Here is a 13,747-nt window from a genome sequence, read left to right as displayed (position 1 = left end):
GGTGAAAGCTACCCCCCAAACTACGCCCACGCCCCTCTGGCTCTACCTATGTATATCCCATTCCCATTCCCATTCCCTTTCTCATTCCCTTTCCCATCCCATATGGTCGGCCTCTCAGGAGCGGCTGAGCGCTGAGCCATCGATGTCGACATCGGCTTCGCACATTTGCCATACGGCGCGTTACATTCCCCGAGCCTATTAAATCGATTATGCTGCCATTGCCATTGCCGGAGAGAGTTTTCGCTGGCTGCCACACGGTGGCAGACCCTAAACATGACTCATAAATGATTCAAAACTAATTTCATCGCCGCAACGGGGAGTCCTGCGCCTCCTCCGTGTGTCTGTAGTCTGTAGACTCCAGTCCCATTTCCAGTTCCCAGTTCAGGGGATATACCCGCTATATAATATAGTATATAACATATACAAACACACGCACGTGGCGAAATTAGTGCTGTTGACGGATTAAAGTTGGACTAGTGAAACAAAAGGAAGAAATACGCATTTCATTTTGTCTTCGTCTCGTTTTGCTACAATTAACTTTCCCAATGGGGTATATTAACTACGTAAGGCAATTGCTGAAACTTGCAGCAGAACAAAATTGTGTACAAGCAACAACTATATCATTATAATAATCACTGAAAGAGTCTGTATTTAGACTTGACGTAATAAACTTTAATTTGTAATTATCGACAACATTTTAAGAGGCTTACAATTTTATAATAGAGGAAGTTTTAAAGAGGAAAGGAATAGAATGCTTTTAAGAGTACTTTACTTATTTAGTTGCTTATATGATTATAATAATCTCTGAAATAGAATATATTTATAATTGACTTTATAAACTTTTATTTGTTATTAAATCATCGAAATACTACAAGACTTACAAATTGATAAGAGATTATTTTCTAAAAATTAAATTGTTAGATGCTATTGAGGGAATCGAGCTAGAGAATTTTGTTTGAATAATATGTTTTTAATTCTATTGATTAGGTGCATTATTATACAAAAACATAAATAGAGTGATTTTTAAAGTATTTTACTTTATTTATTTATTTACGTCTTTAATGATTATACAAAATAATATAATAACTAAAAGAAGGGAGTGTTAGCTACTAAGGCCATCGAATCGAGTATTTTACTTCTTATCATTACTATAATATATTTCAATAGAAATACATTCTATTCTACATATAATGTAGTAAACTTTAATGTGTAGATATAAAAATATTCCCCGACTTTCAAAAGATTCGATTCCATAAATCATTATAATAAACACTGAGAAAGAGTGTATTTGGATTTGGTGTAATAAAATTTAAGTTGAAATTAAATATATCGTAGAAAACTTTCTGACCTATAATATATTTCTATTAGTTTTTTAAATGCGATATTGGTGAAATAATTTGTGATTATTTCTATTGATTAATTGGCACATACAAATTTAATTATATTTATTTTATTCAAACATTTTTCTATATTTGCTATATAGATTAGATATCCACTTCAATCCACATTCGTCACAAGTTTTGCATCATAAATTGATAAAGTTTTTCTATTGGAATGATAAATGTATTTGCCTTGAAGAAATTCTTTACTATTCCTCCTGATTTTAATTTCTTATTTTTGCCTTTTTTCTTTTTGTTGCTGGCTCACCTGGTGAATATATTAAAGGTGAGTCGTGAGTCGCGTAGAGGAAATGTGGGGAAATGTTGAAACATTTTCGGTAGCAGGTAAATCGAATCAGACGCCTGAGGAAACCTACAAAAACATTTTCAGGGATGTTCTGCTTTCTTTGTTAGTGCTATTTTTACTCGGCATTTATATATAAGTTTTCTTTTTTTTTGTTTTGTCTAATTTAAATTAATTAAAACGCAGTGAGCAAATGCAATAAAAGGAGAACGAACTCAACATTTGATGGCTTTATTATCGAAGAAGGCTGCCAGAGCGACTTTCAGTATTTGGTTCATTGGCATTTCGCTTTGTTTAACGACATAAATTTAATTGCTTCGGTGGAGAGGAAACTCACAACGTTAATTAAGTTTAAGTGCAAAAATTGAAGCAAAAGCGAGCGGGAGAGCAACTAAGCGACCTGCTTGGCCCATCCTTTTGTTCCAGCTACTGAGTCACACGTGTTCTCTCTCTGTGTGTGTGTATGTGTCTGTGTGTGGCAGGATTCATCATGGACTGCATGAAAAGGACTCGAGTAAATATTTTGACAATTAGCGGTCAATGGCAAAGCTAGGGCGTTAATTGCAATGGCAAACTGTTGACCAGCTCCCAAAACCTTTTCCTTTTTTTGTTGCTTTGTTGACGCCACGTGCCGCAGTCGTTGTTGCATTTTGTGGCAAAGTCAATACCAGCAAACGCATCCAAGGTTTCCTATCGACTTCAACAAATCCCAAACGAAGCCGCCACGCGCTACGTTTCCTTTGCGCATTTCGCTGCGTTTCTCTGTTTGTCCTTCCCAAAGGAACAACAACAATAACAGCAACAACAACAATGACGACGGGTTAATGGACCAGAACCGTTGCGCCGTGTGCTCACTATCCACAATCCACTCGCTGTACTCTTTTAGTGTCCTTGCTATCACACATAGTCGAGTCCTGTCTAATGCTTTTGTTCGAAGGGGGTTGACAAAACGTTACCCCCTCCCCTTCCCATCAAAGTTCGGGCACAGGTCAAACTTTGTTTACGTTTTGGCTTTATTTGTTTGTCTAGATGTTTTTCGGATATTATCAGGATCATTTAATTTACAATTAGTGAGTGTGCAGAGTGTGTCTATATGTATAGGGCATTTGTGGATATGGAACGTGTGCCGCCTTTCCCTTCGCTTGTGGGATTCTCAACTTGAGCACTCAATGCGATTAGTTGACAGGCTGTCCAGGATGTCTGAAAAGCCAATACACACAGAAGCAATTCTCATAAATAGCTCAGATATAAAGGAAACTATTACACAAAAGAATATAGATATTTTAGAGGCAATCGAAGGATTTAATGGATAAATAGATTTCATTAAATCGAATTTGTAGCTAACTTTATTTGTAGAAGATATTAAGACTTTGGAAATGGAGAACGAAGGAATATATTCTAATTAATTTGAATTCTAATTTAATTTATTAATTTCAAGTTAACTTTAATTTACGCAAATTAGGTGAGTTGATACATTCTTTTCTTTCCTATGATGAGACATTCGCAGCGGATCAAAAATATCCTTATACACACTTAAGAAAAAATATTATTCTTACTGATTAATTAATTGAGTTCATGCGAAATTTATTTTATATTAACCCAAGTAAATAGTTTACAACAGACAACAAAATTATGGAATACATTTTATCAAAATTTGATGGAAAATACCTTACTATAGAATTTATGAAATAATTCCCCTTTTCAAAAATTGTAAAAAAAAAACTTCGGTATTCTAATGACATTTTCTTATTAAAAAGCATGATTTCAGTGGCGATGTGGCACATAAAATAAAAGAGAGAAACATATCACAGATTACTATAATTAATATTTATTCAATATTTAATTCTCATATTATTTCAAAAGAAAACTAAATAGTGCCTCGCTCATATAGTAAGCTTAATGAAGTTCATGAAAATTCATAGGTAGAGATATTCTTATTGCTTGCAAGCTGTGAGAAGTGGCAATCAATGAACTTAAAATTAATTGCTGGGCTGCTGCGTGGATAAAGAGATTGCAATTCCACCCACCAAAGAAGGCAATGGACAACAAGGAAAGCACAGTATATAAAGCTCTGTTCTGTTCTGTTGAGTTTAGTTCTTTTCGGCTGTGTTCTCTGGCCATGTACAAGTATTTACCGGTGTACATAACATATATGAAATGGGCCACAGGGGGTTGCTTCACAGCACAGCACAGCAGAGCAGAGCAGAGCACAGACAAGAGCAGCAAGGACGATAAGGGACAAGGGCTATCCTCCGGCATCTACTCGTACTCGCATAGGGGCAGTTGTTGACCCTGACTTGCGCAAAAGCGAAACGAAAAGGCGAAAAAGTTCTCTATACCAAAAAAAAAAAAATAACACAAGAGAAGAAAAAATAAAAGCAAAGTTCGTTTTCATTTTCGCCAGGCTATTTGGAAAAGGTGGATTCTATGTGTACATACACCAAATACAACACATAATGTGCACCACCCACAGCAACAACCACAACAACAACCAAAAGCAGAAACACACCAACAACCATAACTCACACCACCCACAACCACTCGAATATTTTAGCATTTCTCTTATTCGCTCTCATACTTGGGTTTGGTTTTTCGGCTTCCTTTTTTTTGCTTTTGCTGTTTTTGTTGCAAAAACTAAATAATTAAAGCGCGCCACTAATGGCCCATTGTCTTTGGGCCCTTCTCGCTCTTTTGCCCTCTTTCACTCGAAGAAGAAACCAACTCCCGCTATCGCTGTTACCCCAACCACGCCCGTATCTAAAAGGGCCATAATTGCTGGCCAAGCGTTGGCGCCTTATGGCCAGCAATAATTGTTAAGACGCGCAATTTGTACATTTTTAATGCACTCGCTTACTTCGCGATGGCTCCTGCTTCCTCCCTCCCCCTTCCACTCCTGCGTCCTGCCACAGGACTATTTGCTTCCTTTGGCCCCGCGTGCTCTCTTTGCTTAATTGATGAGTTGCGTAATTAACTGCAAAACTGAACTCAAATGCTTGCATTGATAGTTTTGTTTAACCATTTGTGAACAACTATTGCACGCAATCGAACCTCTACATAAACCTCAACCCAAAAGAAGACATAACTCAACGTATCAACTTGGCCAATAAGCAAATTGAGCAGACTCCATGGGAAGGACACTAAAGTTTATTTCCCAAATTTCATAAGCTAAAAAGTTCATTTCGGAAATTAACTAAACGATTATTTTATGTAAAGAAAACTTATTTGGAAAGTTGCTTAAATTGATTATAATTATTTGTAATTTTGGGCTACGCTTGGAAAATTAGTATTTGTGAAAATTGGTATTAATGTTATTATTATGTTAGGTAACATTTAAAAGGGAAAACATTTAAAAAATTTCATATTTGTCATTTCAAATATTTCTGAATTGTTCGATAAACAACTTTTTTGAACACATTTAAAAATTATATAATAACTCTTCAATTATATTTAATAAAAAACTTTAATATAATATCTGTTCATTCATGTAAATCGAAAAAGTAATTTATTTTGATTTCGGTTCGAAATTATTTTGAGTGTTGCATTTTAAAAGCAATTTTTCGGTTATATTTGCCATTTTATTAGAAAGAGTTTTGAAAAGATAATTATAATAGATTAACGATCATTTTAAATATTCAATTCAATTAGTTGATGAACGAAATTTGAGTAGTTTTCAAAGAGCAAATTATTAGTTTCAGCATTGTAAATGAAATAATTTATTGATTTATGCAAGACCATTATAAAGTTAAACTTAAATAGAACATAGAGCTTAGCGCAAACAATGGAGACTTGAAGAGAGACTTCAAGTCGTAATGGGAATGACTCTCGCATTTGATTCGCCGCGTTTTGGTAATTTGAGACAGAGACTGAGACTTAGTCTGCGACTGTAGCTTGTGAGTGGGAACACGTTAGTTTGCAACCAGAGTTCCCACACATGATTAAAATATGGTTTTGCCAGCAGTCAGCAGCCAGCAGCCAGTCAGACAGTCAAATCATGTTGGAATTACTTGAATAAGTAGCTAACGATCGCGGGACTGGTTTGGAGATCTTGTTCTCACTTTTGGGACACTCTGTGTGTGCTGTCTAGAGTGTCTCGTGGGAAGCGAATGCGACTGCGACATTGTGTGGCAACTCTAAGAGTTGCACATGCGACACAAGACTTCAGTCAATTTTGATACCATTAGATTATGTTTAACAAGGTCACTTGGTCAGCAAATTCATAAGGAAATAGCTATGATATATGAGTGGGTCTTTTTTATAGTGGCCAAAGAGAGGGGAAGAGAGCGGGAATGCTGGTTATGCTATTATCAAAATTGCCGTTAAGCGTTTGTTAATGGAGCCCATGGCCGTCGTGCGACTCCCTGCGAATTGCAAGCCCAAGGGGCCAAGGCTCAGCTCTTAACCTATAAACATACTAAAGCTGCTCACTCTTTCTCTTGCTCCCGCTCTCTCTCTCTCTCTCTCTCTCTCTCCGTCCCGCTCTGTCTATAACTGTGGCCAATTTTTCGTGCATATACATGACTTTCGTGCGTTGCTCCAGTTTAGGCCCATTAGCGCGGACAGCAGACGAGGTCGGGATACCTGATGGATGTGGGGAGGAGACAGACATACTCGTAGAGTAAGAGAGAGAGAGGAGGTGAAAGAGTGAAGTACACACAGGAGACGATAGAATCCATAGCCAGACAATGGGTCGAAATCGCCGCGGTGCAGAGGCGGACATGCAATCAGTCAGGCGATGCACTTTAATACACCTGTCTCAGCTCGAAGGTTGTTTCCCCTAGTTCTTGTTGTTGTTGTTGTTGTTGCTTGCGAGAGGCGTCGCATTGTCACGCCGACCAAAACGTTCAGCTTAGTTCAGCTCAGCCTTAGAGTTGGACCCAGAAAAAGAGAGACAGAAAGAGAGAGAGCGCAGCCAGACAACATTGCGTGACTTACGTAGGTCGGCCACCCGCTACCCCCTTATTCCTCCTCCCCCTTCCCTCCCTTCAGCTGCAACAACAACAGGTATCAACAACTGTATACAAAGGCCTAGTTCAATTTAAAGCTCACTGCAAAACGTTTAAAGCCCAACAAATTCGTATGTAAATCAATAAAATGATAAGACAACATTTCAGACAGAAATTTGAAGGATTGAATATGAAATCTACGTACTTATCTGGTACATAACACAGCTTATAATTTTTGGTTGAAGTATCATTAGCATGCCTAGCGTAACTAGAGAATTTCTCAGAGTTAGAAAATTGCAAGTATTGAAATGGAAGCAGAAGGAAATAAAGAGAAAATTTAGTTTGAGAAATACAGAAATTTGTAGAAGTAAGAATTTCTTACATCTGGCAGAATTTATTTTTAGCGAAGTCTTATGAAATATTATATGGCATTTTTTATTTATAAGTACCAAAGATTAAACGTTTTATGTGTATTGTATTATAAACAATTTAGGTTTTATGTTTAACAGTTCTTAAATAGAAAAGCAATATTAGGTCGAAAGCAGGAGGAATCGAATAGAGCTAAAACTTAATTTGGCAATAAATTTATCATAAAATAATATTAATGTAAAGAGGAATATTAACAAAAACAAGTAAATTTTTGGAATATTCTTATCGAATACTTAACAAAATATTGTTTTTACGGCGGCTCTACTTCTTTGGCGTTATTTTGACCAATCAAAAAGATACGATTTGTTGTCGTTTACAAAAACAGATTGAAATTAATGATTTGTATTACTTGTTACTGTTATACAACGACTGCAGTAACAATATTGCTTACTTATCATATTTAGATATGTGGAGATGGCAAATATTTGACAGCTACCAACAATTGGCTTTAAAGTAAGCTGCACAGCTTAGTACATACTGATAATATATATTAACTTTCATTGGGCCGCCCTTCGAAGTCAATCGAGACAGCTGTCAGTTTTTCAATCAATTGCTCTGATGAGTTTGACATTTCCATGACATATTTGCTTACGAGGCACGAAAAATATTTGCCAAAATGTCAGAATTTAAACTTTATTCTTTATTGTTTGCACCATGCCGTGCCAAGGGGCACGCCCCAAAGCGCCAACGGCAGCAGAAACAGCAACAGCAACGACAACAGCAGCAACAACAAAGGCAGCGCCCAGCGCATAATTGACGCCATTTTCACAGGGCGCATCAGTCACAGCGACGCGACGCTTCGCAGCGCTGCTTGCGTCAGCGTCAGCAGAGAGCGAGCTAGCGTCTCTGTATCTTGCGCACGCTTTACCGTTTCGTTCGCTCGTCGCTTTGCTAGGTGGGTGGGGTTTGGCCAGCCGCCATTTTTATTATGTCTTCTATATACAGCCAGCACCCCCCTCCTCCTTCTACTACCCTTTGGCGCATATGCAGCTAGAGCTGAGATTTTGCGCTTTTCCGCCTTTCAGAGAAGATTTACGTTCATCCACCAAATGACGACGCGATTTTGCTTTGCGCTTTGCTTTGGTGGTGGATTTCAGATTTCGGATTTCGGATTTTGGTTTATGTTGCACATGACATGACAGCACGAGGGCTGTTTCAACAGTTTATCAATCAGATTTCATCAATCGCAATCGCAGTTTCTTAAGCAATTACTTTAGCTAAGTAATTCATTTCTTTGTCCAGCTGGAGTTGTTACTCGACACATTCGCAAAATGTCACTACATAAATTTAGTTTATGCTAATCAGGTCTCTGCATAAGTGCAATAAAATGTGAGCCATGCCTAGAAAATGTCGCGGATTTGTTACATCGCCCACCCACAGACCCCCACAACAACAATAAAACCGCGAGTCGAGTTAATTAAATGTGTTTATGCACGTGAATATTTTAAGCGCAACAATAAAAAATTGTAATAATAATAATAACTACAACAAGAAGTCGCAATGTAAACTGAGCCTAATTAAATTATGAATAATTACGACCAAAAACAAAAAAAAATAGTTGCTCTAAAAGCCTTTTTGGTCAGGATCACACGCACATGATGCAATTTGTTTAAGCCACATTACCTTGCCCTAAACGACAAGCTGGGGTGTGTGTAAGTGTGTGTGTGTGTGTGTTACCAAGAGGGTCAACTATTTGTTTTTATCGCACTTTCGCTAAAATGAACACACTAACACACCAATACACACACACACACAAGTCAGAGCACACACACGCAGCGGCACTTTTGTTAATTTGATAAAAAGCCAACGCAGCGCACAGATTAGCCAAAAGGCCCAAACGCCAAGTCAGGGCAGGCCAAACCTCAGCACACTGAGAGAAATTGCGTAGCTACTTTGCTACTTTTTGTATAATTTTTGTATCAATTTAGCGGTAATTCACTAAATATATATAAATGAAGAAGTAGTTTTAAAAGTATGCCATAATTGTATTAGAATTTCGGTTTTAAATTTATATTTCTGAGATATTTTCTTTATGAAGTTGCGTCCAAGTGAGGAATTTTGATCTATGTTTAATAAATATATCGCTATATTATAAACTTCAATTCATTATGAGAACTTTTCTACTCGCCTGGTTTTGTTTACTATTCTCTACAAATTCTTTAGAAATCGAAACTAAATATAGAAAAACCAAAAACCAAAACCAAATTATGCGATTATGTTGTATTTTAGTTAGATGATGGTAATTAAAGAGAATAGAAAAATATCTGTATCACTTTATCAAAAAGTTAAGAACGCAATCAAATTTTTGAAAGGGTAAAGAACACTTTAGGTTTTATTTTATATTCCTTACAAATTCTATAGAGATCGAAATGAAATAATCTTTAAATATGAAAAATAATATTTGATTTGGTTTATTACTATAATTAATCTCAACAGCTCAAATCTCCACTTCACTTCTCGCAGTGCAGTTGGCCAGGAGTAGAACGCAGTTTTGGAGCTGCTAATTGAAATGAGAGACCCTGGCAGCAACTTGGGCTGTGGTTGCTGTTGGTGTTGTTGGCTGCTTGGCTCAGGGGTTGCTTGGTTAGTTGACTTGCCGGACTTGCAGTTAGTCGTGGGCTTTGCCATGCGTAAATTAGGTTTTAGTTTTAGTTTTCTGTTTTTTATATATATATTTTTTTATTATTTTCACTCTCATTTTTATTATTTCCATTTGCGCTGATAAAAATCATAATTTATGACAGCAGCTGGCGGGGCAAATATTTTATTTCAAGTCCCGTATAAATTTGCCTGCGACACCAAAAACAAGCACAAGCACAAGTTATATTCATCCCGAAGTGAAACCAGACAAAAACTAAGCTAAAATATATTAGCTCTAGTTTTATTTTATTTTCTTTTCGTTTTTATCGTTTATCGCGCATAAATCAATTTTTGTGACAAATTTATTATAAAACTTGAGGCGCAGGTCGAGAGGAAATGTTCTCTCTCCTCCGCCCTCCACCCTCTAGCCTCCACCCTGCACTCTTCACGACGTTTCGCCCAAAAATATTGTTTCTAAAATGGCGGCTGCCTTTAAGGGTGTTGTACAATTGGGAAGGGGGGAAGGAAGTGAGTGTGGATTGTGGGGTGTATACACATAATGCTATAGGCAACTGGGAAGCCAGTGCCAGGCGCTATAGCGAAGGCATCTCAACGATGAACGAGGACAATGAACAATGAGGAAGGGAAGGGGCAAACGAGGTGGAAAGTTGCCTCATAAAATATTACAATGACACCATAAACAATTTTTAGTACTTTTCCATGCCAGCTGTAAATATTTATTGTATATCCATGATATATATGATATACGAAATGCGACTGCCACATAGCTATGTATATTGGATTTTTATGGTGTAACTATGGTTTCCAATTCTACTGACTGGGTTAAAGCGAGGGGACTGCTAGTTGATGGTTGCTGGTTGCTGGCTGCTCTGTAAAACGCTTTGTGGAGCGAGTTATTTATGGATCGCAATTTTCGGTAGCCATTGCCAGCGATAATACCATTGCACTGACAGAAAAACAGATATGAATTTGCATTGAAATTGAACTTTCATAAATCTTGCCTATTTAAAATTCAATGTGGACTTCATTAATGTTCCTAATTGGATTTTAAATTACTTTTAAACTCTTTTAAATAATTGTAAATGCGGCAAACATTTTTGGTAATTAGTTCGATTAATTAATAAATTGGTCAACAAAAGTAAAGTTCAATTCTCTTACTTGCAATTAAAGTTTAGTAAATCATTTACGTGTTTAAATATTTTAAATTATTGTCATCTTCCTCTTGCTTTCATCAGTGTAGTTTATATTGGTTTTACAATGGTAAATGAAATATTAATGGCTAATAAAATATAAAAATTCACTCATAAATCACATAAATAAAATACATTATTACCAAAGAATTTATAAATTGGTGATCGAAAAAGGGTTTTAATTCTCATATATCCCATTCAATTGTGTAGTATATTAAATATAAATATGAATAATTTAGAGCGTTTAAATTGTTTTTACAAAACTAATATAATTGATTAATTGCTCAACGAAAGAAGTTTTTATTTCGAACTTGTAATTAAAAATGTGTATATTAAACAATTCATGTTAAATATTTAAACATTCCCAAAATTATTTCCCTCCTTTCGTTATTATCAGTGTATTTTCTATTGCTTTTACAGTGGTAAATGAAATATTAATGGCTAATAAAATATAAAAATTCGCTCATAAATATTTAAGCTGTATTCTTATTGCTGTTGTTTTCCCTCTTTGCAGTTGTTATGCATAAGGATAAGGAGGAGAATGGAGTCCTGCCGCACATACACGCACACGATGGCTACAGAACGCGTGAGCTGGGCGCCTTTGAGCATGGTCTGCTGGATGGTGATATGTTCCTGCAGGTAAGTGCCCTGCCACCCGCTCCCCACCCTTGCTGCCCCCTACACTCATTCACTATCCTTAATCTATGAAATGCTCGACTTAATTTGTCTTCATCAATTTTGTTTGGCCATTTGATGGCTTCATCGTCAGGATATGGCGCATAATCAATCAGCGCTTGTTCCACAGAATTGAGATAGTTAGGAGGAGAGAGAGAGAGAGAGATGGAGAGAGAGGGAGAGGCCACTATACCAATTGATAAATGCCTTCTTTATTTTTTGTTTGTTTTTTTTTTTTTTTTTTTTTTTTTTTTTTGCAGTATCGAAACACGCAAAGCTTTGAGCCGCGCACTTCGATTGGGTTTTGGGATTGTGAAATTCGTGTGATTTGTGTAAAATTGTGGAAAATTGTTAAACAATTGAATAGCAATTAGTCAACGTCGCGTTGTGGCCGCGTTTCGAATTGATTAATTGTGTGTAATTGGCGCTTGGACATGTGTTACCATAATATTTATAATTAATATCGTTCCAATTGCCAATTGCAGCAACCAACTTAGCCACTTAGCAAGTTGCCACACATTGCAAACTCCCCAAACAGTAACTTGAAATTATGCATTTTCAAGTTTATATGCCACGCGCTGAGTTTGGTCAAACTTCAATTAAAGTGTCTCGCACTCACACACACAAACACACACACTTGCATTGTGGCAAGTTGCATGTTTTTGCTGAATTAAAGCCCAAGCCAAACTGCATGTTGCTGCATGTGGCCAGGCGCGAACATATGCACTTGTCACAGTCATGACAGTTTAATTTAATGCACACATAGCTCACCAAGCAGCCATAGACAGCGCAACAAATGTGCGCGACTCGCACATAACTAGGGAGAGCGAGTGAGTCAGCTAACGAGTGAAAGAGAGAGAGAGGGAGCGATTGAGCGAGAAGGGGTTAACAAAGAGACAGCGAGACAGAGGCACGCAATTGTGCAACATGCGCTTTATGCACCTCTTTTTTTCGGCCGCACTCAACAATTCAATGTCAAAGTCTAAAACTTGCAACCGTAAAGCGTCATCACAGCAAAAAAAAAAACAAAACTAACCCTAAGGTGTGTGGCACAGTAATAAGCCAGTTTAAGTTCTAGAGCAGCGAATTTGATGTTTACATTTGCAATTCATTTGGAGCAATAGCTTCAAAAGTTTTTTTTAGATAAGCTTAGTAAAAAGTTACAATAAAAATTGAATTTAAAATAAACTTACTTTAGTAAGAAAAAACAATACGTTTTTCATATGTGATAAAATCGTCAAAATATTGATTACATTTTTATGTACTAATTTTTTGTTTATTAATTCATTTTTCTTATTTTTATTTTACTTAAAATACAGAATTCATTCAATGCAATAGTAGATTCTTAGCATAATTCAATAACTCTAAAGCAAATTCTTAAAATAATATTAAAGAAACTGTCCACTTAGTAAGATGTTTTTTTATCTCAACAACTAAACTTTTCATACAAAATTTCCAGCTTATCAATTAGTAATTCGCATAAAACTCCTTTAAGTGCTGCCTCAAACACCTTTAGTTATGTTGTGCAAATTGTTGGGAACACGCCTAAGTCGCGTATGCAAAACTGCATTTTGCCACACATTGCACAATGCAACTGCATTACGTATACGCAGAGTGAACAGGGACTGCGACTTGTGTCTCCTTTTTACAACTTGCCAATTTGAATGCAAGCCAAAAAGTTCTGTTCGTGTGTGTTTTTGTTATTTTTTTTTTTTGTTGCCTGTTCTACCTTCCGGTAGATGGGCGACTTGCAGCTAATTGCCGAGCTGCACAATTGTGCATTTCCGTGCATATTTTTGAGCCACACACAACAGAGAGGAAGGGCAGAGGAGAGAAGAGAGGGAGGCGGGTGTTTTGGGGCTGCATATTTAGTTTTAATAGCTGAGGTATTTGTTACCTGTTGCCCGTTTCAATTGCTCATGAAGTTTTATTTTTGTTGCGCTGTTGTTGTTGCCGTTCTTGATGTTGTTTATTATGGGTCACATATTATCATTAGAAAATGGCGTTTTGTCACGCAGCGCAGCTCATGCACATGTTGCCATCTCACTCTTACACACACACACACATGGGCTGACTGACTGAACTAACTGTTGTTGCTGCTCTAGTTTTGCAAACAGTTTGACAGCCACTGTGGCCCACATTTAGCAGTCGGCCCAAAAAATGGCTTAATTAATTAACTTTCAGCGGAGACATTGATTGAAAAGAGCTATAATGAGACAGATATAA

At 36.8% G+C, this 13,747-nt stretch overlaps 1 protein-coding gene across 2 annotated transcripts in view; it reads left to right on the top strand.

The window, feature by feature from the left end:
* Positions 1-13,747, top strand: part of LOC117575967 (circadian locomoter output cycles protein kaput) — a 41,910-nt gene that overhangs the window by 18,643 nt on the left and 9,520 nt on the right. For both annotated transcript variants that reach the window (XM_052007319.1, XM_052007318.1), the window contains exon 3: positions 11,361-11,485. In XM_052007319.1, coding sequence (XP_051863279.1) covers positions 11,361-11,485 — 125 coding nt within the window. The remainder of the gene's footprint in view (positions 1-11,360; positions 11,486-13,747) is intronic.

This window comes from Drosophila albomicans, chromosome 2R (genome assembly GCF_009650485.2).
Source record: "Drosophila albomicans strain 15112-1751.03 chromosome 2R, ASM965048v2, whole genome shotgun sequence".
Classification (NCBI taxonomy): Eukaryota; Metazoa; Arthropoda; class Insecta; order Diptera; family Drosophilidae; genus Drosophila; species Drosophila albomicans.
The sequence above is the reverse complement of the archived record's forward strand: the minus strand, read 5'-3'. Positions and strand labels throughout refer to the sequence as shown.